General features: G+C 41.6%; 1 protein-coding gene across 1 annotated transcript in view; it reads left to right on the top strand.

Moving 5' to 3' along the window:
* EGFLAM (EGF like, fibronectin type III and laminin G domains) overlaps nt 1-25,424 on the top strand; it is a 179,489-nt gene that overhangs the window by 54,734 nt on the left and 99,331 nt on the right. Inside the window, exons 5-6 of the mRNA XM_082623155.1 lie at nt 7,717-7,834; nt 9,049-9,184. Of these exons, the coding sequence (XP_082479281.1) occupies nt 7,717-7,834; nt 9,049-9,184 (254 nt within the window). The remainder of the gene's footprint in view (nt 1-7,716; nt 7,835-9,048; nt 9,185-25,424) is intronic.

Raw genomic sequence — 25,424 nt, 5'->3', positions numbered from 1 at the left:
ACTGCGCCACCAGGGAAGCCCGTAGAGAGAAACTGTTTTATCTCACATGGTAGAGTAAGGTTAAGAGTAACGTTTTTAAAGGTTGAAGTAATTTAAGTTCTGTTCCAAGACGAGGTGAAAAAGATTGAAAAGGAGAGAAGATATTTCAACTAGCGAGCCCCACTGTGAGGGGAGCTCCTTCACCCCCTTTTCTAGTGAGCCCCAGTGTGAGGGGAGCTCCTTCATCCCCTTTTACTTCTTCTTTCCTCACTGCCTCTAACAATCCTAGACCTTCTCAATGAGACAAAACCGGGTCACCTAAACCTGGTTGATTGACTTCCTGGAAGAATGCAGAACAGAGGATTGGTTCGATTCAACTGAAGAAATGACCAAAATAACCTGGTGGATTATGTGGAATCCTGATGCACTCTTTGATAGTCTGCCTATATAAAGGCTTCTGATTTGATTAGCATTTGACACTTAACCTTTTCTTAGAAGAACAACCAGCAAGTTTCATCCCGGAAAAATAAATAGTAAAACAAATCAGGACAATTTGATGATGTTTTTAGAGTTAGAAATAGAAATGGATGCTTAAACTGGTGGTCTTCAACACTTTTTGTTCATGCATACCATCAGTTAAAAGATATTTGAACATATACCAATATATGTATATGTATGTATTTGTAAATTATACATCTGCTACTCTACATATATATTGTGTACATTATAAAATCCCACAGCATTTTAAAGGAGGAGATAAAATAGAAGTAGAAAGTTCTTATGTTTTCTTCCAACATCTCAGTAGATTGTCTTGCTCTCTCAGGGGGATGCACCACTGCCCTGCTTTGGAGTCCACTGGTCTGGCTGACCCAGAATAGTGATTCTGTTTGGGTCTTATCCAGGGTTAAGGGATAAAGCAGACAGGAATCATGAGACTTGCATCTAGTCCCAGCTCTGTCACTAGAGCAAGGGTAACTGTGGGCAAGGTCACTGAACCCCCTTGAACCTCTCTTTGACTATAAAATGAAAAGGCCAATTAGTAATGGTTGCCAACTGGGCGATTCTTTGTTCCCTGTGGGCATATGGAAATAGGTGTGGGCGTTCTAGTGAACTAGCTTCAGGGATACTGACTCTCCTGCAATATGCAGGGTAGATCCATACGAGGAAGATTTGTCCAGCCCCAATGCTGCCCCTCTTGCAAAACCCTGGAAAATACTCTATGTTTCTGTGACCACTCAGGGAATGGAAATCCCTCCACTCTGGCCTGCACAGCCTTCCTCTGGACCTTTGGAAGAAGGCTGTTTGGAAGATAACCCTTTTCTATTTCCCTGTGCCTTCCACCTAATGATGCTAAATATTCCCAACTTCTACTAAGGCAGCCGAGGCACAGACTTAACTTACAGAGTCAACTGTGAAGTTGAACCCAAGGTTACTAGCTACCAGTGAAGGTTATTTTAGAACAGTTGTAGAATTTCCATGTTGAAACTTTGGCCCAGAGAAGTTAAGTGACATCCCGAAACCACACAGCTCTTTGGCTCTAGAGTCTGGGTCTCCTGGCTCCTAGTCCAGTGCTGTCCCACTTCATGCCTCCTCTTCGCTGTGCTCACTGGATGCCCTCCCAGTGTAGGGGCTACTTGTCCAGACTAGTGAACAAGACATCATACAGCTTCATTTCTGGAAACAAACCACCTGGGTTTCCAGCAGTAGGAGAAAAGTGCAGCATGGAAGCGGGTAAAGGTGAAGTTTGATTCAAGGTCAGAGATTTAAGTTCAGAGCCATTCAACACGGTTTCATCATTGCAAAGTGAACAGAGATTCAGTTAAGAATTGTCCCATCTTTTCAGGGGCTCCTCTTACATAGCTATCCAGGTTGTTTTTGAACACTGAGTCTAGCATGAATTAGAATGAAAGTTTAGCAGTCCCCAAATCCCAAATAACAGTGATCTTAACAAGATGTGCATTCTTGTTCTGTCATGTAATGGTCTGGATATAACCAGTTTAGGGCTTTTCTGGTGGCTTCCTTGTGCCAGGTTTCTTCCATCTCATTGCTTTGCCAACCCCTCTGGCCTGCTTCCCCATCGTCCAAAATAGCTTACTGCCTCATCCACATTCTAGCCAAAAGATGAGGAAAAGGGGAAAGGGAACATATCACTATTGAAGGAATAATTCAGAAATTGCCCTCAGCGTTTTTGCTCACATCCTATTGGACAGAATTTAGTCACATGGGCACATCTAGATGCAAGGGAGGCTGGGAAATGTAGTCTTTGAGTGGCTGTGGTCCAACGAAATGTACAGGGGTTCTATTACAAGAAAGGAGAGAATGGATACTAGGGGCAGAGAGTCATTCCTATCACAGACTGTGAATGGAGGGAATAGATCTGGTGCAGTAGACATGGAAAAGGCAGTTGGACATCTGAAAAACAAGGTGCTAGCCTGAGGATTAGATGTACTCCTTTCTGAGTCAGGCAATCGGAAGCGTATTAAGTCGTGCATTTTATCAGTGAAACCAGACCCATTTTTGCCCCACCCAGAGTGTAGTTATATAAACTTTCTGGATCCAGTTTCGTCATCTATAAAATGAGGAGGATAAGACTGACATCTCAGAGCTGTTGTGAGAATTAAATGTGGCACTGATACACAAGGATTTTATAAATTCCAAAATGGAGTATAAGTTATGATTATATTATGATTATACAATCATAAGATAAAAGTTTGTTGCTTCTGGTAGTCTGTGAGGGAGGCAAGTGTCCTGGGGAATAGCTCACTTGGTTGTAAAGTTGTTGGAGCTTTCTTCCTGGGCTCAGTGAACTAACCAACTAGGCTTGCTTTTATCTTCTACAAATATAAATTTTCTGATCACATGGCAGCCACTGGTGGTGTTAAAAGACAAAGGAGGCAACCTTTGGAAGGGGTTTTGTATTTCAGAAAGGGACACAAAGTAGGGTTATTTTGCAGCAATGCACCCAACTTTGCTCCCCGCCCCCCCAAAAAAGTATGGAAGGGGCCAGAGGAGACTGTGGAATCACTCTGGCTTTTACCCCAAGAAAGCAATTTCTCTGACTTTGTTTCTCACCATCTTGTGCAGAATTAGGTCCAAGAGAGATACATATTTTGACTCATTTTCAAACTTCCACAAGGTAAAAAAAATACTTTTTCTACTTTGAAAAGGGTATATTTAGCATCTTATCTAGTTTGATGAAGGCTGAAGTAGTGGCCATAAGACATTGAAGGACAGAAATAGAAAGACTTGTGGAATTGTGCAACATTTTACTAAAACATTCAAGGGTTATCACAAGTCACACTCCTCTGAAGGATTCCATTTGGAAGGAGAGATATTGGAGGAAGAAGTGACAGTTAAATCACTGAATCCAGCCCCTCTTTTTACGACCCCAACTACTCAGTCCCCTTGACCCTTGCTCTCTTATGCTAATCTACCAGCCTGTGAGCTCAGGAAAAGAAACCAGAAAAGACTGGAAATAGTTAGCTTCTGGGAGGGTGACCCTCCACCTCTCAGAATATACCTGGGCTAAAGGTAGCACTGGTCTTCAAACAAAAAGATTAGTTGTTTTTTAATCCACATTAAGAACTTCTACAAGTGTAGTTTCCCTTGGTTTTCAGTGATCACTTTTAAATTGCGGATACATATCTTTCCATGTTTATAGATAAAATAATTATCTGGTCTTCAGTGTTTATGATAAGAGCTTTTGATTTAAATATTATTTAATATTTTTCATTCATGTATTATCCAATTAGAACTTGGTCCCTGGAGTCAAACAAAGCAGGATTCAAATCCCCACTTTGCCACTTAATAAATATACAGCCTTGAGCAAATCATTCACTTTTTAGAGATTCGGTTTTCTCCTCTGGAAGTGAAAATAAGAGTGATACCTACCTCATAGGCCTGATGGAAGGCTCAGGCTATATATATTCCTGGAACAGAGAAAACAATCAATAAATGGTAACTAATGGTAGCTGTATTTGGTATTGGCGCATAGCTAATATCTACAATAATCTATGAAACCACATCACTACCCCTGTACTTCATACAGTGTAATGATGTCACAGGAGGAAGGGATTCTACAGCAAAGGCTGTGAGAGCATTGGGTTGGTTTGAAAGTGTGATTCTGCTTCCCTGGGAAAAGCCTGGGAGTGGCAGTTGGGAGAGGAGGGAGACAGGAGTCTTGTATACACCTGGGGCCCCCAGCCTCCTAACCACCCAACTTGAAATGAAACCAGGAGACAGATGGTGGAATTAGGATGCACAGATGCAGAGAATTAGAGCAGGAGTGAGGATGGGGGACAGGGAGCTGTGAAAGCAGGACCATATGTTCAGCAAAGACCCCTTGTGCAGTTATATGTAGGATGCAGTCAGGGGGAGAGAGAAGGAAGGGAAGATTGGAGACAGACACACTCTTGGAGGCTGTAGAAATGGCCCAAGTAAGGATTCAAGGGAAGCAGAAGAAGGGGACAGGTCTGAAAGGCATGTGGAGGTGGCTGGGGGGAGGTGGGTAAGAGGCAGTCAGCCTTGTCTCTGGGGTTACTGACCGGGGTCTGGGGCAGAGATATAGATGCTGTTAATCAAGTTGGAGGGGTCAGTAGGAGAAGTTGGTTCTTGATGAGGTAATCTGTTTATATCCTACATCTTGGTTTGATTTTTTTCATTCTCTCAGTAGTTCATTTATTCATTCATCCAAAAGCACTGTTTGAGCATTTGCTACATGTCAGCTAATGCTAAGCTTTGGGATGCCGGAGGAATAAGAACTTGCTTCCTGCCCTCAAGCGGGTGGGGAGAAGGTGACCAGTAAACAGAAAATGACAGTATAAGGTGAGTGTTGCTACGATTGAGGTACACCAAGGACACCAGGGAAGCATAGAGGAGGGACGCCTAACCAGACTGGGGGCTAGGGGGTCAGAGAAATGAGGTAATGTCTTAGCTGAACTGAGTCATGAAGGATGAGCAGGGGTGAGCCAGGCAGGAGCAGGGAGAAGGACATTCCATGGAGAGGGAGCAGCCAGTTCAAAGGCCCAGAGGCAAGGAATTGAATGGCATAAACGTGAGCCCTGCCAAGTTCTTAAGTATGACTGGAATGTAGAATGTAAGGAAGGGAGGTGGCATGAGATGATGCTGGAAGGATAAACAGGGGGATGCAGAGATGCTCTTGTAAGTGGAAGTGACATGATCAGATTTGGGTTTAGGAAAATAACTTAGCAGTGTGGAGTACAGATTGGATGTGCAGGAAGTATTCATGGCCGGGAGAGTCAGAGCCATTGTCATCATTATGAGGGCTTGGACTTATATGGCTGTGAGGATAAAATGACATAAACAGATTCAAGTGATACGAAAGAGTATTGGTAACTGATTGAATGGTGGTTAGGGAGGAGGGGTGGTGAACATAGAGAGGAAAGTGTTGAGAATTTCTGGTTTAGGTAATGAGAGAGAGAACACAAAGGGTGAAGCAATTTCTCATTTTGTTTTTGGTAGTCAGAGGAGGGATGGTTAGTTGAGCTTTGGTTATGTTGAACTTGAGTTGCATGGTAGTTGCTGGGTAGAGAAGTTCAAGAGGCAGTCACAAACCCATGTCTGGAGATCAAGAGGCAGGTTAGAGCTGGAGATGGTGGGAGATGTCATTCAAAGGTGCTAGACTCTAAGGGAGTGGTAGATGAGCTCACCTAAGCAAGGCTACAGAGTGGGAGGAGATGGTGAGGGGTGAACTTCTGGGAAAGACCAACACCTAAGGAGCCAGCAGAGAATGGGGAGTGGGTGGAGGGTACTTGGAAGGAGCAACAAGAGAAGTAGAAGGAGACATGGAGGAGCAGTCACAGTTTCCAAGGAAACCAAGAGATTTCAGAAGCAAGGGTGGGCAACAGTGTTGAAAGCTGCAAATAGGTAAAGATGGAGACATTCCCACTGGGTTGACTGCAGAGTTGTTGTGGTGACTTTGGTAGGAACATCTCAGTTGTTTGCAGTGAGGAGAGGCCAGACGGGAGCAAGTTGAGGAGTGAATAGGAGGCGAGAAGGTAGAGACAACTTCTTTAAGAAGGTTGCATCTCTGGAGAGGAGACAGGGGCACATGCGCAGTGGGGAATAATTGATTGTCTAAGATAAGCGTGACTTGAGCACAGTAAATACTTATGGAAGCATCAGGTAGATAAGGGAGAGGTTGGAGATACAGGAGAAAGAGGAGGGGAGACAGATGGAGTTCAGAGGCCAGGAGGTGAACCAAGCCCTAGACCAGTGGTTCACAAACCTGGCTGCCCATATTAGCATCACCTAGAGAACTTTAAACAAACTGACACCCAGGCTCTTCCCCTCCAGCGGTGCTGATTTAAGTGGTCTGGAGTGGAATCTAGCACTGGTATTTTTTTAGATCTTCAAGTGATTCTAACGTGCTTTCAGGGTTAAGAACTACTGTAGTAAGTATTCAATAACTATTTGTTGAATCTTTTTAAAAGTTTTGTTGATCAGTTGATTAGTTCTTAGCAACAATGAATGTTTAATCATTTGCAGAGGATGTTGTGAAGAAATATAAGACAGGATACCTGCTCTCAAGTGGCTTGCAATTCCATGGGAGAAATAGTAATAATTTTTAATATGTATAAGTGCTAATTTAGTGGCACAATACTTGGTAGGGTAATATCAGTTCTGTGTGGTCAGCTGTCAAGGGGAAGATTTTGGCCTCAGAGAAGATGGAACCTAGGTAAGTGGAGAAAAAGAAGGGTTTCACATGCCTAAGACAATAATCATTACAATCCTGTTTCTTGAGGACATCCTTGGTACCAGCTACTTTACATACATTATCCCAAATATTGTAACTATGCAAGATAGTTATACATCATCCCCATTTTACAGAAGAAGAAACTAAGGCTCAGGGAATTTAATATCAAGGCCATAGCTAGCAATAAGTGACAGAGTCAGAATTCAAGCCCAGGACTGATTGATTCCAAAGTCAGTATCCTTTCCACAGTGTACTGGGACCAGTGGCACCAGGCTCCCACTTACTATTCGGTACTGTAGTGTCAAGATGGAGCAAGTCATCTTCAGCCGGTACTTTTTGGTCAAGGCTGTTTGTGCAGGTGAAGTTCACACACACATCCATCATCAGTCCTAGTGGTTCTCAATGTGGGCGTTGAACCACCTGCAGCATCACTTGGGAACTTTTTAGGAATGCAAATTTTCAGACCTCTTCCCAGATTTCCTGAATCTGCAACTTTGTGGGCCAGGCTTAGCAGTTTGTTTTAAGAAGCCCTCCTGGTGATTCTGATGCAGTTTAAAATTTGAGAACCAAAGTTTGAGACCCTAATTTGTGGATATAAATCAAGAACCTCAATTTGCTGTTGTGGCTAGTCCCTGATCATCTGTGATATGCAAATGGAAAGAAAGAACTGGGGGATTCTAACCCTGGAAAAGATTGTTACCTGAATTCCAGCAGCCAGTACTCTCATTCCAGTACTCTCATTGAAGAACTCAGATGTTATGAGAAACATCTGATAGGGTGAATGAGTCCCAGTTCTACGACAGTATATTGATTCCAATAAAGGATAATTCATTAGTCTTGGGAAATATGTCATGGTGTTTTCCTCTTTGCAAATTAAAAAACTTGGCCAATCCTAGAGGAAAGCAAAACAATCTCCCAAGCAAATTTCACAGGGGCCTCAAGATGCAGCCCTCATGAGATTGTCTGGTTTGCCTCAAAAGAACTTCTGATCATTGACACATTTCCTGTTTGGTCATTAACAGGAGGAAGTGATCGGAAATTTGAAACCAGGCACTGAATACCGAGTAAGCGTGGCAGCTTACAGCCAGACTGGCAAAGGGCGGCTTAGCTCTCCTCGGCACATTACCACTTTGCTCCAAGGTAAAATGCATTCAATTCATTAATAATAAGAAAGTGATGGGTGCTATTCATTCATACCTTCATTCAGTATATCAGTGAGGACCTACTATGTACCAGGCACTGTGCTATGCTAGGCTCTGGGAATTCAGTGGTGAACAAAAACAGGCACAGCCCCTGCCCTCTCAGAACTGAGTGGCGTGGGTCAAGACATTATCTGATTAATGTGTGGCTGTGGATAGTGAGAAGTGCTTCCCATAGTGCCGTAAGATCTTCTGTTGTAAGATCCGATACAGGGGTGTGATAAGGATTCCCTGAGGACACGACTGCTAAGTGGGAATTAAGTAAGTGGGAGTTAAGAAGGCGAGGAAAGGGAGTGAGAGAAGAGATCTTATAGGCCAGGGGAACCCAACAAAGCCTCATTGAGGTGGTCTGCACTGGACACTGGGGGACAAAAGTGGCTTGAAGACATCGTTGCTCATAGGAGCTGTGGAGGGAGAAGCACATGGTAGGCAGGTAGATCCAGTGCATCCGAGGTCTGCCCAGCTGGCTCTGGAAGCACTCAGACGGAGCGCATTCTCCACCCCAAGGCTCAGGGGGTGTTTCAGAAAGAACCATATCTTTGGCCCGGTTTTTGAAACCTGCATAGGGTTTTGCTAGGAAGAGAAAGCAGAAAAAATATTTCTGGCCGAAGCAATAAAGAAAGGCTGGGAAATGTGAACGTCTAGATATGAAAATAGTAACAGCAGTTACCTTGGGATGATAGGATCATCCTAAATCTTTACCCATAAGGCTTTTTCCAAATGTCCTACCACTGATATGTATTGTGATGATAGAGGGCAGGAAGGGATACACAAAAGAATTGAAAGTAAGTGACAGTAACGCTAAGCATTTAATTTTCCTTGTAGGTAAACATCAATTCCGACATGCTAACAGAGGTTCTATAGGGTACACATCATTGTGTGTCCTGGGGTCAATAGTCTGGACATAATGTAGTTGGATTTCCAGCCTGGGGTGCTTGAGGAGAAGGGAAGACCAGCTCTCATTGACAAACCTTACATGAATCCAGTTGAGAATCCAGTTGTGATTTTGTGTGTGTGTGTTTATTTGGTTTGAAGTGTGAGGGAGTTCTGAACAGAGACGTTTAGGCTGTAGAAAGCACACATGTTTTTTTATACATGAAACCTCTCCAGCAGCAAAGACCACAGCCAACTCTAGTTGTTCGCTGTCCTGCCTAGATTCCTGCCTGCTTCCAGTAGCACCTCAGCAGCTGCACGTCACTGTGGTTTCTGATTCCGAGGTGGCCCTATCTTGGAAACCTGGAGAGAGTCAAGGAGGCTCCCCTATTCAGTACTATTCTGTGGAATTCATCAGGTAAGTTAGTGGGTCACATTCAGAAGCCAAATGTACTGACCTCAGTCAGTCCAAACACAATAGAAGACTCCATTGCCTGTGAATTTAAGAGACGACAAAGGCTTGGAGGCCTATATTTATACTCTGAGTTGGGCCAGCACCTGTCCCCAGCCCTCTTTGAGGGTGGGTCATCTGGTTAACCTGTCTGTACCCACCTGACCTCTTCCCCACTTCCCTGCCACAGTCAGACTGTCCTAGGCCCTGAAAACTCCCGAGGGACCACTGCCAGCCTGCCTGCATTTCAAGCTCAAAACTTGCCTCCCTGGTTTTGAAACATTATGTCTGAAGTATATATTTGATGGTGACTTTTCTCGAGGGAGAGGAAAAAAAAAACCTTTAAAAACAAGTGCAATGTATTATTGCCTTTGCATCCATATTGCCGTGGGAAAAGTTTCTTGGTTTGGTTTCAGCTTTCTTCTCTTGTCTACCTCTCCAGCTCTCGTATTCAGCTTATCAGAGGTAGAAGAGTGATTAGAAGTTCTTCTAAGAACTTACAGATGTAAAAACGTGGATTCTCAATGCTTCTATGTAATTTTAAGCAAGAACAAAACTGAAAAAACACCCACCCAACCAATGAGCAAAAATAATTCCCCATCTAGGGCTCTTCCTCTGAACTCTAGTTGCAGTTGAATTTTGAATTGAAGCCCCTAGCTGATGAAACAATGTTGTTCTCTACATTAAAGGTGATTGGGTTTGTCTGAGACCAGTTGCTTCATGGATTCATAAAGAGTCTTGCTCAGCACCTCATTCCTTAGGCTCTCTGAAGCTGGGGCAAAGGATTCTGCCATGATTTGCTTAGCTCTGCTTCTGTTTCTTGACTTCCTAGCCTATTTTTTGGTAGTAGAAAACAGATATTTGTTTCTTCAGAGAAGTACTGCACTGAGTCTCTTTAATGCTTGAGTACAGAGCTCGTTTCAGGCAGGACTTATTGAATTGCAAGTGGCAGAATCTTGAAAGAAGATGAGAACATAATGTATTGGCCCCTATGAGTGTCAAGTCCTGTGACAACTCTAAATTTGGGGAAGACTTGTTCCATATCACATCAGCAGTCTGTCTCCATCCATCCCTGTGCTATGCTCCCCGCTTTATTGGCTTCAGTTTCACGCTCTTCCAGTATGGTGGCAAGATGGCCACCAGGTACTGAAGTCTTGCTGTCTACTAGCTCAGCTCCCCACTGGAAAAGAGTGGCTCTTTCTCAGTGGACCCAGTAGAGTCTCAGTATTCATTCTAGCTGGCCAGGCTCTGGTACCTCTTCATTCGCTGAGCCAATCACTGCGGCCAAGGAGAACAGTACACTGATTGGGCAGATACTCATCATATTCTGAGCTCTGGAACTAAAGACTGATGGGTCATTCAGGCCTGGAGTACACAGATTGAGAGTTCAAGAGGGTTGGTTCCTCAAAGTGAAGTTGTGCAATTAATGGAAAAGGGAGGAAGAGATGCTGGGAAAATTAAACAATAAATAAATAAAAGATGCCCCCAGCCAAGCTCCAGACCAATGCCCTTCAGTGAGGATAATCTACAATCCTGTTGTTGAACAGATTTGGTAGGCAAAGCCCAGAATGTGCCTGGAGTAGAAAAGATTCTAAGCCTGGTTCCAATAGTAGTTAAACTGCAACAGTGAAAAGTCCTAAAACTTCAGCTTTCTCATCTGTAAAACTTGGAGTGAAACTTAACATTTCTAATTTACTTGTCTAACATCAGCAAAGCAAAATGTAATACTTTAAAATTTTGAAAACTGGGCAACGTTTTTCATAGTAGCCCAGCAGGTCATCTGTGTAACCCTCAGCAAAGATGATGGTTATCCTTTACTATTTTTTTTTAACATCTTTATTGGAGTATAATTGCTTTATAGTAGTGTGTTAGTTCCTGCTTTATAACAAAGTGAATCATTAATTTTGTGGTAAAACATGTATTTCTTTTTTAAACTTCAGTCTGGCATATTGGTAAAAGGTGGAAATTGCAGTTTCTTAACCTGTGTGTACAACTGAAAGTAGAAAATGAGATGGATTTAGAGGCGGAACTGGAAGGGAGTGCTTGCTGCTTCCTCTACTGCCAGCAGGGGGCCCTGTGCAAGTCACTTCGCCTGTGTAGTCTCAGTGCCTCACATAGTTTAGGGTCCCCAAAAGGAGAGCGTTTTACAAGGACTTGGGTGCAAGTAGTTTATTTTATTTGGAAGCAGGGATGAGAAGGTTGGGAGAGGGATGGAGGGCATATGACTGTGTTACAGAAGTCACTTCTGCGGGCAACGGGGGCCCCTATAGGGGCTTAATTCTATGGAGATCTCTCTGGAGCACACAGAATTCCTCTCTCATTTGCCTATCAAAAAGACAAGAGCCATTTACCCGCTGGCTTCTGTCCTCTTTTTGTTGATTGAAAGTTTCCCCCAGGGGTACAACTTCCCACCCTTCTAGGCTCTGCTGGCCCTTGGATTAAGGAGGCAGGTCCAGGGAAGAAGGAGGAGTGATGTGATCATAACATGTGCTTGAGCTTCGACGCTGGCCTTGCGAGGCAAGTTGGGCTCACATGAAACTCTCCACATGACAGCCACAGCTGAAATCAGAACTGGGAGAAGGGGAGGTGACACAGGCCCCAGAGGCATTGACTACAATGTCCTTACAATGCAAAATATGGGTGATAACTTCTTCCAGCCTTGTAGCGTGTCCTCATTAGGAGGATCAAGTGAAATCACATATGAGAAGCAGCTTTCTACAAAGCTCTTTTGAAATGTCCATGTCAAAAACCAAGCTAACGAAAAGGAAACAAACAAGCAAAAAAGCAAAAGCCCTATACACCTGTAAGGTATATATGGGTGTTATGTACCTACATTTAACAATTTTAATTCTTCTCCAACAAAAATACATCTTAACATTCAAACCTCTAACATTTGAGGGGCTCAGACCCCAAATTCTTATGTATAAATATTTTTAAAGTATATACCATTTTAACAAACTGTTCAATATTTTTTGTATCTGTTTATCTTAACAAATATACCTCTACAATGTCCTGGAGACATTGTAGATGTCTTCATATTTAGAACTCCTGGATATCTCGGTGTTCCAAATGGAACATGGTTGCATAAGGAAAGCCAGCTCCTGGCTCCAGCCCCTATACTAGGAATTCTGCTCCTGCTATCTCTTCCAGAATATGTAACCTCGGTCAAGTTATTTAATCTCAGGACCTCCATTTTCTCATCTGTAACATCAAGTTCATGCGACCCTCACAGCAGGGTTGTTGCTGATAGTCTTCATAAAGTGTTTATACATCGTAGACATTCAATATCTGCTTATTTCCTTCCCCCTCACTACCACTATTGCCCCTTTACAAAGAAAGAAATTGGGACTCAATTGCTTAAGTTGCTTTGCCAAGGTAAAATGACTGGTTAGGGACAAAATTAAAATTAGAACTGAACTCTCTCGACTTCCAGCCCAGTGCTCTTTCTACAAAACCCCATGTCCCCTTCATGTCTGTGATCCACCTTCAGAGATGGAATGCTGGACTCAGCCTGCCTGGAGCTCTGCTGGCTGGGGAAATGGGAAGCCTCATCTTAGGCTGCTGTTTGCCGTTATTCCAGAAGGAAAGCTCTTGCAGCTTGTCGTGGCTGCAAAATAAATCCCCACATTCGTTTGTAAACATCTCAGAGTCTATCCCATTTCAGTTGAGAGCCTGAGGATATGTGTTTAAAGAGAGCTTCCCTGGGCTCTAAATCAGAAACTGCAGTTAGTGTGAAAAGCTTTGGGGGCCTACAGTTATCTATTTTTCCCAGAGAGGTCTGTTTAATGTTTAACATTGAATTCTTTTTGCCCAGATACCTACTGTGTACACAAACACCTGTGACAGGTCTCTGGGTGAGCCAAAAGTGTCTTTTCCTATCCCAGAGGCAGGCCTTTGATAGGCCAAGGCTAGGAAAGTGTAGAAATCAGTGTATTGCCAGAAGTTATCCTCAGATTTCACCCATCTGAATGTGAAGTTCTTGTCTGAGTGCTATCACTGGAGGATTAGCTTCCAGTCCTCTGTCTCGGTAGGTGCTTATTCATCAGTTGCCCTTATTCAGTGAGGATAACGGTGTCAAAGGCATTGTTGGGAAATAGTCTCAAAAAACTTTTAAGGAAAAATGTAAGTGGCTAATAAGAGATTAACCTGAAAAATTACACTAGACCAGGGTATGGGGTCTCATATGAAGAGGGTATGGACTGCTTACTTGCTAGTTTTGTTCATATTTTGGGTGGACATTCCATGTGTTTGTGATGCTGTCTTAGGTCATGGGCTTAGGACCAAGCAAATTTTTGTTCTTCAGCCAGCTTCTGCCTCCTGTAAAATGGAGGATGCCCACAGGGTGAGCACCTTGAAAGGTGCTCTCAGTGATTGTATCAGAGAGGAGACTTGGTCTCTGGCTCAGGCAGGATGAGAGTAATCTTCATAATGTCTCCCAAAGTTGGCCTGGGGACTATTCATCAGCTTCCTTCTTTACAGTAGATTTAAAATTTTTAATCAGTGTAGAAAAGACTTGAAGAGGCAAATTCTGAGTAAGCCTGCAGGCTGTAACATATTTTGCAAAGTTTTTAAAACTTTTTCTTCCTGCTTTTCTAAAACAGAAAAAAACATGCACTTGAAGTAGGAAGAATATATATGTATATATTTTTTGCCTGCTGTTGGGTCTTCGTTGCTGCACACGGGCTTTCTCTAGTTGTGGCGAGCGGGGGCTACTCTTTGGTGCATGGGCTTCTCATTTTGGTGACTTCTCTTGTTGCGGAGCATGGGCTCCAGGAGCGTGGGCTTCAGTAGATGTGGCACGTGGGCTCAGTAGTTGTGGCACGTGGGCTCAGTAGTTGTGGCTTGCGGGCTCTAGAGTGCAGTCTCAGTAGTTGTGGCATGTGGGCTTAGTTGCTCCGCAGCATGTGGGATCTTCCCGAACCAGGGCACGAACCCGTGTTCCCTGTATTGGCAGGCGGACTCTCAACCACTGCGCCACCAGGGAAGTCCCAGGAAGAATATTTTATTTCTAAAGTGATACTGAAAATTTCTTTGTGGGCAGCAATCTTAGTGTTCATTAAAATAAGAACCAGGCATAAATATAGCTACCTATGTTTTGAAATATTTTGTCTATAAATATCTGAGAAACTTTCCTCCTTCTGCCTAAGAATTTCCTCAGGGTAAGTGCTTTTCTCATAAGTGAAAAATATATACTATGTTGGCAATGAAAACCCAAAGGCCTGGACAAATAGTCCTTACCAGTAATGTTTCAATTAGGGTGCTGTGTTCCATATATGCTATCAATCAGGTTGGTTAAAGGTGAAAACAGTTTTCATTTAACTTACCTATACAGTTAAGTCCCCTACATATGAATGAGTTCCGTTCTGAGAGCACGTTTGTAAGTCCAATTTGTTCGTAAGTCCAACAAAGTTATCCTAGGTACCTAACTAACACAATCAGCTATATAGTACTGTACTGTAATAGGTTTATAATACTTTTCACACAAAGAATACATAAAAAACAAACACAAGAAATGAATAAAACATTTTTTAATCTTACAGTACAGTACCTTGAAAAGTCCAGTAGTACCAGCTATATCACTGCTGCTTTAACACTTGCTTCCGGACATCCTGGGCTTGAAATAAAGATACTGTACTACCGTCTCTATACAGTACTGTACGGTTAAGTACACAAAAGCACAACCACTTGTAGAGGATGCACGCATGTGACAACGTACGCCAGACACATGAACTAGCTTACATGATTGGACAAGTGAACGCATGTTCGCATCTTTGAAAGTTCCCAACTTGAAGGTTCGTATGTAAGGGACTTACTGTAGCTTTTCTGTAGGTGTAACCTGATTGGTTAAAACTGCTTCAGTGTTTTGTATTGTCAGTTTTTGGAAAGGACAGATTAAAGCTTTCAGTGGCTATTTTTAATATAAAGTCCACCAAGGCTAATTTTGGGTGCATGTGAAAGTTCAAAATATTTCTGTGTGTTTTAGGGACATAGGTCAAGAAATGATCTCAAAATCTCAGCCCAAGACACTAATACTAATAAATATGAAAGAGCAATGCTTCCTTTCTTTTCCCTTTCACACCTTTCTGCCTAAATAATTCCCTGGTCCCTTGCAGTTGCCTTCTATAATAAGACTTGCAAAATTCATCTTCACACAGAGCTGCTTTTAAGCTGATGGCAATGTCTACATATTGGTTTTACTTGAGAATCTCAAGGTCGTGCACACCTGGCTGGTACATTGAAATTATTATTTCAAAATAATTTTGAAAATTATTTTACAGATTGATATTTTTGTCAAAAGTCATCTGTCTTTCCATCCCATCATCAGCCTACAAGTAACAAATGAATTTAATTAGTTTCCTCCTAAGAAGTGACCCTGCAAAGTCTGTTACTGACATGAAGATCAAGTCCAGGATTCAGAGCAGAAGCTGAACAGCTTATGGATTTTCCTTGAACAGTTTTAAGGGGTGATGTGATATGACTTATGGTCAAGGGCACAGGCTATGAAAGTTAAAGAAGTGTTTCATTCAGAAGTGAGACTTACAGTCCAATGCTTGGTATCATCTCTCAGGTTTAAGTTTGTCCAAATGTGGAATCAGAAGACACAGCTCTGAGCTGGCCACTAATCCTGGGGACAAATGGCTTGATTCCAGTTTTAAGCTTCCTTACATATGAAATAAGGCTGGACTGCTTGACCTCTAAAATCTGGTGGCTCTGATTTTCTGTCCTCATGACAAAGGTGAGGAAGTATAGGCGGTTTACTACACAGGGCTCTGGACCTAGCTTCCTGGTCCAACCCTTACCTCCACCACTTTTGAACCATAAGATTTTAGTTGCATTATTTAACTTCTCTGTGCCTCAGACAGAAGAATGGGGATAATAATTTACTTACCTCATCGAGCTGTTGTGAGATAAAGTGAATTGATGCACACAAAATGCACAGAAGAGCACCTGTTATACAGTAAGTGCTCAATCAATTCAAGCTGTTCTTATTAAGGCTTTTATGATAGGTCTTTCCTGCTTTCCTTTATAGCCATGTTCTTTCTCCGCTAAAGGTCTTTATGCTTGCTATACTCTGCCAGGATATATCTTCTACTTCTTTACCTAGTTAACTCTTGTTCATCCTTCAGTTCCCCTGCTTAAGTACCACTTCCTCCAGGAAGCCTGCCCTGAACCCTGCCCCCCACCTCAGACTAGGTTAGGTACACCTGCAACATTTACGAGCAACACTCAGCACACTTGTAGTTAATTACTTGTTCGAAGTCTGTCCTCCCTGCCAGGACATGAGGGCAACGTCTTGACTGGCTCCCTTCTGTGGAATATGGCACCTACATGAAGTAAACATAGCACGTGTCAAGTAGGTGCTGGAGAACATTTGGATACAGGCAGTCATGTGATTGAATCCAGATAGTGACAACTAGCTGCCACCTTGTGCAAGGTCCTTGACCTCTCTGAGCCTTACTTCCCTTGGCTGTAAAGTAGGGATGATAATAGTGGACACCTCAGTAGGGTTGTGAAGATAAATGATGTCTGTACAGTACTTAGAAGAGTGGCTTATGGAAGAATATATATATATATTTTTAACTTATTTATTTTTTTTTGCAGTAAGTGGGCCTCTCACTGTTGTGGTCTCTCCCGTTGCGGAGCGCAGGCTCAGCGGCCATGGCTCACGGGCCCAGCCGCTCTGCGGCATGTGGGATCCTCCCAGACCGGGGCACAAACCCGTGTCTTCTGCATCGGCAGGTGGACTCTCAACCACTGTGCCACCAGGGAAGCCCTGGAAGAATATTTTTAAGTGTCAGTTCTTTTCCTTACCTTGAGCCCCATGGTAATGGAAGTGTATTGACATACTAGTCACAGGAGATTGAATGAATCCTTTACCGCTGATTTCCAATATCATTCCTTACTAACTGCAGAAATAAAAGGCAAACAAAATCCAACCTGGATCTGCATGCACGTCCCCTTTCCTTCCCCCCGACCCAAAGTTACTTATTGCTTTTGTTTTCTCATCATAAAAGGGATAGTGGTATGTGGTAAAGCTTCACATAATACCTAATGTATAAGACTAACTGGAAAGCTGCCATTGCGATTTTATTTCATATTAATGATAACTTGTGTTTCGGAGCCCTTCATACCTGCAAGTGAATTGCCAACTTTTTCCATAGTGTTTTACTAGAACTTATAGCAATAACTGGGCAAATGGCTGCAATATTTAACAGTGATGTAGCCCTGTGTTGGTTTTCCTGCCCCCCAAAATTATAGAGCTTGATATACTTAAAGAATTGTTCTTATACAATTAATCAATTTTGAGGAGAAAGGGAAAAAACAGCAACAAAAATCTCCCTTTCTTTTCAAGAAATTGTCTAGGAAGTTGTGCTGTTTAAGTACAAGCCTTCCTTACAGCCAACAATAGAATTAGAAATAAGCAAGAGTGGGCTTGTTTGGGTGTCAGCTGACATTTCATATTAACAAGTGGTGTTTTGTGAAAAATTCCTTTTTCTTACCTTTAGTTTCCAAATTGAAAATCTCAGAACCACTTTCCAGAGTGGTATGTAGTCCCAGAAATTCTGGTAGCCATCAAGTTCCTCCATTCAGGATCAAATGGAAGGGCAATTCTGAACATTTTTGCAGAAGTTTGACCTAGAGTTCTACAAATTGATCCCTTAAAGCTTCAATCCTTCCTACCGTGAGCTTTCCTGATGTAATCCCTGGTCAGACTGATGGGAGTTGACACAAATTGAATTCTTGGGTACCAGTGTTGGGAGCCATTTGTAAACTGTAAATGAAAGTGTGCTCTGCAGTTGCCCCGTCAGGGAAAAATTGCCAGCTGAGTTTATCATTACCTCATTTTATCCATCTGTTTGTCATTTGGTTGGGTGGAATCAATTCATAAATAAAGAAATATGGCTGAAAGCTGCAGGTCAAATAATACATCTTTCTTTTTTTTTTTTTTCTTAACTGTGATTACTTAGTGGTTTTGGACTTCCCTCTGCAATTTATTTTAGTGTAGAGCAAATCCTGCATAAAACCAAGTCTGTAAAATTGAGAGAGACTTGGAGGCCTTTCCGAGCAGGAGGTTTTCTTTCACTCCTGTCGTATTTACCCTGGATAACTATGGGATCTTAAAGCAGGCTGCTTAACCTGTAGTCTGTGGATCCCCAAGGGGCTCATGGATGGAAGGCAAGGGGTCCCTGAACTTTGGTTGGACAAAAATTACGCTCTTAGTTTTACCGACTGAAATGTAATGTTTTCTTCAAATATGAATGTAATCAACAAGCTGCAGTGGCATTAGCAATTCCTGTGACTTTGTCACCATTAGAATCACAGATATGTTCTTATCCCATTACAATCGTTGCACATATCACTCACATATTTATGGTTATCACTACTATGAAATTATTAAATCTATTGCTAAGTATTGTTATTTAATGTGTTAATGAAGAAGTATGTATATTAATATATCATAATTTTTTATTGTTTTGGTAATTGCTTCTAGTATAACTGGTTTCCTTTGTGATCCTATGCACTTTATGCATTTAAAAATATTATTCCAAGAAGGGATTCACAGATTTCCGCAGACTGTCAAAGTAGCACAAACAAGGTTAAAGACTGTTGTCTTAAACTTTTTTTTTGGGGGGGGGCTGCATTGGGTCTTCGTTGCTGTGCGCAGGCTTTCTCTAGTTGTGGCGAGCAGGGGCTACTCTTCATTGCGGTGCGCAGGCTTCTCGTTGTGGTGGCTTCTCTTGTTGCGGAGCACTGGCTCTAGGCGTGTGGGCTTTAGTAGTTGTGGCATGCGGGCTCAGTAGTTGTGGTGCACTGGCTTAGTTGCTCTGCAGCATGTGGGATCTTCCTGGACCAGAGCTCGAACCCTTGTCCCCTGCATTGGCAGGTGGATTCTTAACCACTGTGCCACCAGGGAAGTCCAAGACTGTTGTTAGACCAGGGGTTGGCAAATTTTTCTGCAGGGTCAGGTAGTAAATATTTTGTGCTTTGCCAGCTATGTGGTCTTTTTCTAAACTATTGAGCTCTGCCACTGTAGCAGGAAAGCAGCCTAGACAATACCTAAACAAACAGTTGCGATTTCATTTCAATAAAAGTTTATTTACAAAAACTGGCAGGCAGCTGAAGTTTGCTACCCGCTGGTTTAGGGCATTGTGTTATTGCTAATGTCTAAGTTTGAAGATATTTTAATTCAGCTCAATTCACCCTTTACTGGATACTTACTATGTGCATACATTCATCCAAACATGTATGTATTGAGTATCTTCCATGTGCAAAGCATGTGCAAGAGATTTCGGGGTGAATCAGCTATTGCCTCTCCTTGGACAGTCCAGTGGGGAAGGCAGGTGAGCAGAGTCCAGAACTGTGAATGTTGCGGTCAGGGGTTGGGGCCAGGGGCCTAGAGGAACACAACCTTGACATCTAACCCAGTTTTGAAGGAATCTGGGAAGGCTTCTTACAGGAACTAAGGAGGACATATCAGCAATAACCAGGCACAAGGGGAGGGAGGAAGCCGTGTGAAAAGGCTCAGGCCAGAAGAAGCTACTCAAGCAGTGGCTTGGAGGCAAAAAGAAAATGTTCTTGGACTTGCTCAGAAGCCTGGAGCTCTGTGTAGTGAGAGATAAGGCTGGGTAGGTAAGCAAGGTTTGGAGCAGGAAAGTCTTTATAAGGATCTCCTTTTGTCCTGACAGGAATAGGGAGCTATGGGAAGGGTTAAGCAGAAAAGGAATTGGTAGTATTTGCATTTTGAAAGATCATGCAGACATTCCAAGGAGCACGGAAATGAATAAAACAATCAGCATGTTAATGCACTCACAGCCTAGTAGGGAAGACAGAAATGTAAAATTCCATTAGAAGGTGGAATATTCAGTGTAATGGTAGAATCAGATTTAAGCGGTAGGAGAATCCAGAGAAGAATCTTTTCAATTCTGTGTCTGAAATGATGCTTAGAAGGAATAACATGAAGGAAAATATTGAAGGAAGGAGCCTCCAAATAGCCCAAGGTCCTCCAGAAAACATTAAACCATGGAATGCTAGGTCCCATACTGAGGGAGGGAGGACACACATGGTCCCGTCCATCTCAGACCTACAGAGTGATCTCCACTGTCAAGGCCATTCTGGATGTTCTGTGTATCCCCTAGAGGGCTATTTTCTGCTCCAAAGAGTTCCTCTCTCAGAAGTATTTTCTTAGCCGGATTTAACCATTCCTAGCCCAGTTTCCTAGTTAATGTCTGTAACGTGCTTGAATATCACTCCCCACCTCAGCTTGAACTTTCTAGAGAAGGGGTTCTCAACCCGTGGGCTCATTAGAAGGTAAAGAAATCAGCTGAGGGGGTCCTGACCAACAGGTTTTCAAAAGTAAAATGAAACAAAAAAGAAAATATCAGAAGGCATCACACGTAATAAAAATAAGAATTATTTAGTGAAACTTGTGTTTCAGCTGTGTGTGCATATTTGTGGTGTGTACCGGGTCACAATGTTCAATGTATGTCTTATTGTGGATCATTCACAAATGTTGAAACACAGTGCTCTAGAGAGTGATGTATCTAGAGCATACTTGGAGTTTAACAGGCTGCATTTCCACTTTATGAACATTTATCTGTAAGTCATAAATTTGTCTTCATGGCTGAAAAAATCTGTTTTCTTTATTCTTGGAGTTTTAGAGTTGGAAGCACCATCTAAGGTATTCTAGAAGAAAAACTTCTTGTCCAGTGTTTTTCAAATTATGGGTCACAACACTTCAGTGGGTGGTGAAATCAGTTTAGTGGGTTCTCAGAATTTTTAAAAAAAGAAGAAAAGAAAGGAAAAGAAGAGAAAGAAGAGGAAATAGCAAAGTGAATAACATAGTAAGGATAAGTATTTTTTCTTGAAACTTTTCTTTCAGTTTTGTACTCACATGTGAGTCATATGCATATAGTATACATATATGAATAGGTATATTGGGTTGCTATACAAAAATGTATTTCCTACTGTGAGTTGAGGTCAGAGACATTGAATGAAGTCCAACCTCTTACTGTGTTCAGGAAGTAGCTGGTTACATTTCTGATGGATGGCCACCCAGCCTCTTCTTCAAGACAGCTGCTGATGCAGAGCTCAGCCCTTTCATGCAGTTGACTTTGTTGTCAACCATTCCTAACTGCCATCAAAGGGTCAGTCTTCTTTATAATGCACTGCCATTGGCTTCCCTGTAAGGAGCCATTGGGCCTCCTAGTCCAATATGGAAAACACAGAAGGCATCTTCACCATCTTTATTTGACTGTCTATCTCTTATCTAACGACACTGGCATACGTTCACTATATCCTCTCTACCCCAAGCCAATCAATACCAGCCCTTTGAACTCTGCCTCAAGTGGAGATGGGTCTAGAGCACTTCTGCCAAGTGATCAACCTAGAAAACCACTTTTTCCTAGGATATGGACACTAGGTCTTTTCAACAGCAAGTAGTCCAGAGAATTCATATTGAGTTTGTGATCAATGCTCCCTGCCTTCCCCATAGATCTTTGCCACACCAGGTTTTCTCTGCCTTATTTCTAGGCCATTGGCTTTTTTAAAAAACCTGATATAAGATTTTACATTTATCATTTGAGTTGGCTTTGCCCTTGTGTTTCTGCACACGGAGGTCATTTTGACGTTTTATTCTGTCATGAATGTCTTGTGAGGTCACGTCCCAAGCAACTATTTGCATTTCCTAAAGTTCTTCTTTTTCAGATAGTTTGTTAGTGTATATAAATGGAACTGATTTTTGCTTCGTTTTGTTTTTTGTATCTTGCAACTTTATTGAATTTGTTCATTAGTTCTAACAGTTTTGGGGTGGAATGTTTAAGGTTTTCTATATATGATACCATGTCATCTGCAAACAGAGACAATTTAACTTCCTCCTTTCCAATTTGGATGGCTTTTATTTCCTTTTCTTGTGTAATTGCCCTGGCTAGGACTTCTAGTAGTAGGTTTCTTAGAAGTGGTCAGAGTGGGCACATTTGTTTACCCTTGTTCCTGATCTTAGAAGAAAATTTTCCAGCTTTTCACTGTTGAGTATGATGTTAGCTGTGGGCTCGTCATATATGGCCTTTATTATGTTGAGGTAAATTCCTTCTATACCTAATTTGTTGAGAGTTTTTATCGTGAAGGGATGTGGAATTTTGTCAAATGCTTTTTCCGCATTTATTAAGATGGTCCTCTGGTTTTTTTCTTTCATTTTGTTAATGTGGTGTATCAGATTTATCGATTTGACTATGTTGCATCCTAGGGATAAATTCTACTTGATCCTGTAAGATCATTTTAATGTGCTGTTGAATTTTGTTTGCTAGTATTTTTTATATTTCTGTGAAAAATGCCATTGGAATTTTAATAGGGATTGCATTGAATATGCAGATTGCTTTGGATAATATGGACATTTTAACCACACCTCGAAGGTATCACCTACAATTTCTACTTATAGTTTTTTCAAGTTAAAATTTTAAAGTCACTTGCAAAGTTATCTGACTAAAAAATCATTCTAGAATTTTATAATCTTCTTTTCACTCTTTTACAGTTGCCTTGCTTTCACTTACTTCAAAGGAAATTATGTTTTAGTGGTTCAGCTTTACCAAGTCTTTCAAAACCATTAAACATAGCTATCACTTATATTTTTTACTCATATTCACTAGTTTATATAATATGGCATTAAATAACATAATTATAATAACAAACATGATAGTCATAAATAAATTTAGAAATAAACACAATGGACTCTTGATAAGCCAACACCTGAATTAGTGGGAACTAATGAGGATCATTGGTTAATCTAACAAACTGGTAGAGGCTGACAAGGAAAGCTTTGACTATGTGTGATATGCAGAGGTGCCGTATATTCATTTACCTACTTACTTATGGCTAATGTTTTTATATATTATACCAATCTTTTATATAGGTTTTTATATTGATCATTCATGTTAGGAACCCATATTATTTATTCTCTTTGGATATTCCACACTATATTTTACATGTAGTTGGAGCTTAATTTATCCACATTCATACATAGAGCTAATGCTGCACTCATCTCTTCTCCACCCAGAGATGCCCTATTCCTTTTCAGTTATCACAACTCAAATATATTTGAAATCTAACTTAAATTCTTCCTGGTCTCATATATGTTCCCCAGGATGCCAGTTCCCATTGACCTGTTCAAATATGGCTCTTGAAATATGCAACTTTGCACTGGCTTCCTAATGGTCTTTAGATGTATTATCTACCAATTAAATTATAAATTCCCTGAGAATGGAATTGTGTTTATAGTTCCTTAGAGCCTCCCAGAATATAACTTCTGTGATGGATGCATGGTTGATAATCATTAATCACTTGCCAACTGAATAGCCCAAGGCAGTCACCTACTGGGTTTGATGGTACCAAGAAAAATGATTGTCCACTAAGGGTGAACTTGGCAATAGTTGAGGTGGTCAAAACGCCACAAGATAGGGAAGAAAACAGAAAAATATACCACCCTGTGGTATTATGACTTTGGATAAATTATTTTCCTTCAGTGTCCACGTGGGTAGAATGAGAGAATGGACTAGACAGTGACTCTAAAAGTTTTGGGATCACGATTATCTTTGAGAATCTGATAAGGAGCTGAGGACACTTTTCTTAGGAAAATGAAATGAAGTTCACACATAGAATCTTGCATGTAATTTCTGAGAGCCCTCAGACACCTGGACCAAACAATCTCTAAGATTCCTGATAACCAGGTTGGATGCTAATATTGCCAGTGGTAATGCTTCCTCCCACCAAAACGAACCAGTGGGTGTTTTGATTACTTGAATCAGCTAACTGGGTTTTGAATAGTCACTGCTGACCGTATTGTATCTGTCCCACCTGAACTCCCCCGCCCAACCACCTTCCAAAGGTGTCCTACGGAACTCCTGAGATACAGGATGCACAACCAAACCCTATCCTACTATTTGGAAAAGTTTTTAAGAGCCTGCCCTACTGGTGGCTGCCCATCTTTACCTGGGATGACTGTACTTTCTTAGGCTGCTTCTTCCCCTCTAGGCTTTTCCTGGTTGGAAAAATTGGGAGGCTAGTGTTGCTATGGTGATTTGACTGGCAACTTTGTAGTTAGGATGATTTTCTTTAGTGAAAAAAGATAAAGTTATTGTTTGAGGATGAACTAAGACAATACTTTTGCCTGATAATCTCTCTCTCAACCTTGCCTTTGCACTTTTGTACCTCAAGAGACTCTAAAAACATTAAATGCAAAACCCATGACAAAATCAGAGGCCAAATATTAAAGGTTTTGGACTGGTATTCAATCTACATGAGCCTTCCTCTCTCACTGTATGTAATGAAATTAAATGTTAATGATGTCAATCTCTTATTCGCTGAAAATGTAGCTTTCTTTCTTGCATTAAATGAGCAAATAGAAAATAATCTCTTTTTTGTGGGGGATGGGAAGCTGTAATTTTTTACATGAAAATTGTTGCAGATATTTGCAGGTAGCCCTGGGTAGACAGTGGCACATTCTGAGAGCAGTGACAGGTCCTTTCCTCTATAAATGCCACAAGGGAAACTTAGCAAAGGATAACAGGAGAGTTTTATCTAAAGATCATATCTTTCCTGACTTTACCGTTAGGCATCCCTGTGGCTTTCCTCTGTGAAGTGATTTTGTTCTAATTTGAGTTTGTAAATATGTTTCCTTCCACTCACTGAGGTTTTCTCTTTGATGACAAAGTTAGTTTACATGAGAAATCCATCTTTAGGGAAAGGATACCGAGAAAGAGAAATGAGCCCTACATCCTACAGTGGACATGCTTGTGACCTCTGCTCCTCCAAACACTTGAATTCTTGGAGATATGGGCCCCATAAACTTTTCTTCAGCACGGCGAGCCCAAGGAAGCATCTTTTGCTGGGCTTAAGGACTCCATCTGGCTTTCAACAATTCTTGCTAATGAAAAACTAGGAGAGCACATATTAGAGAAATCCGTGTACCATCCAGGCATCTCCTTTTAGCAAAATGAGTCTTTACCTCCTTGCCTATTAAGTTGTTCATAAAGGGCAAACATCAATATTTTTTGCTTCCTGCCTTCCTCTAAATATCTGTGAGCAGAGGGGTTTAACAATAGAAGAGCTGAGAGGTTGGTCGGGGAGCAAAGTAAAAGATGCAGAATCCCCCAATCCCTATCACCCCAATTTTTCATTCAGCATCAAGGATCTTCTTAATCTAATCTTCCCCCAT

Source organism: Mesoplodon mirus (assembly GCF_964341445.2).
Source record: "Mesoplodon mirus genome assembly, chromosome: 5".
Taxonomy (NCBI): Eukaryota; Metazoa; Chordata; class Mammalia; order Artiodactyla; family Ziphiidae; genus Mesoplodon; species Mesoplodon mirus.
The sequence above is the reverse complement of the archived record's forward strand: the minus strand, read 5'-3'. Positions and strand labels throughout refer to the sequence as shown.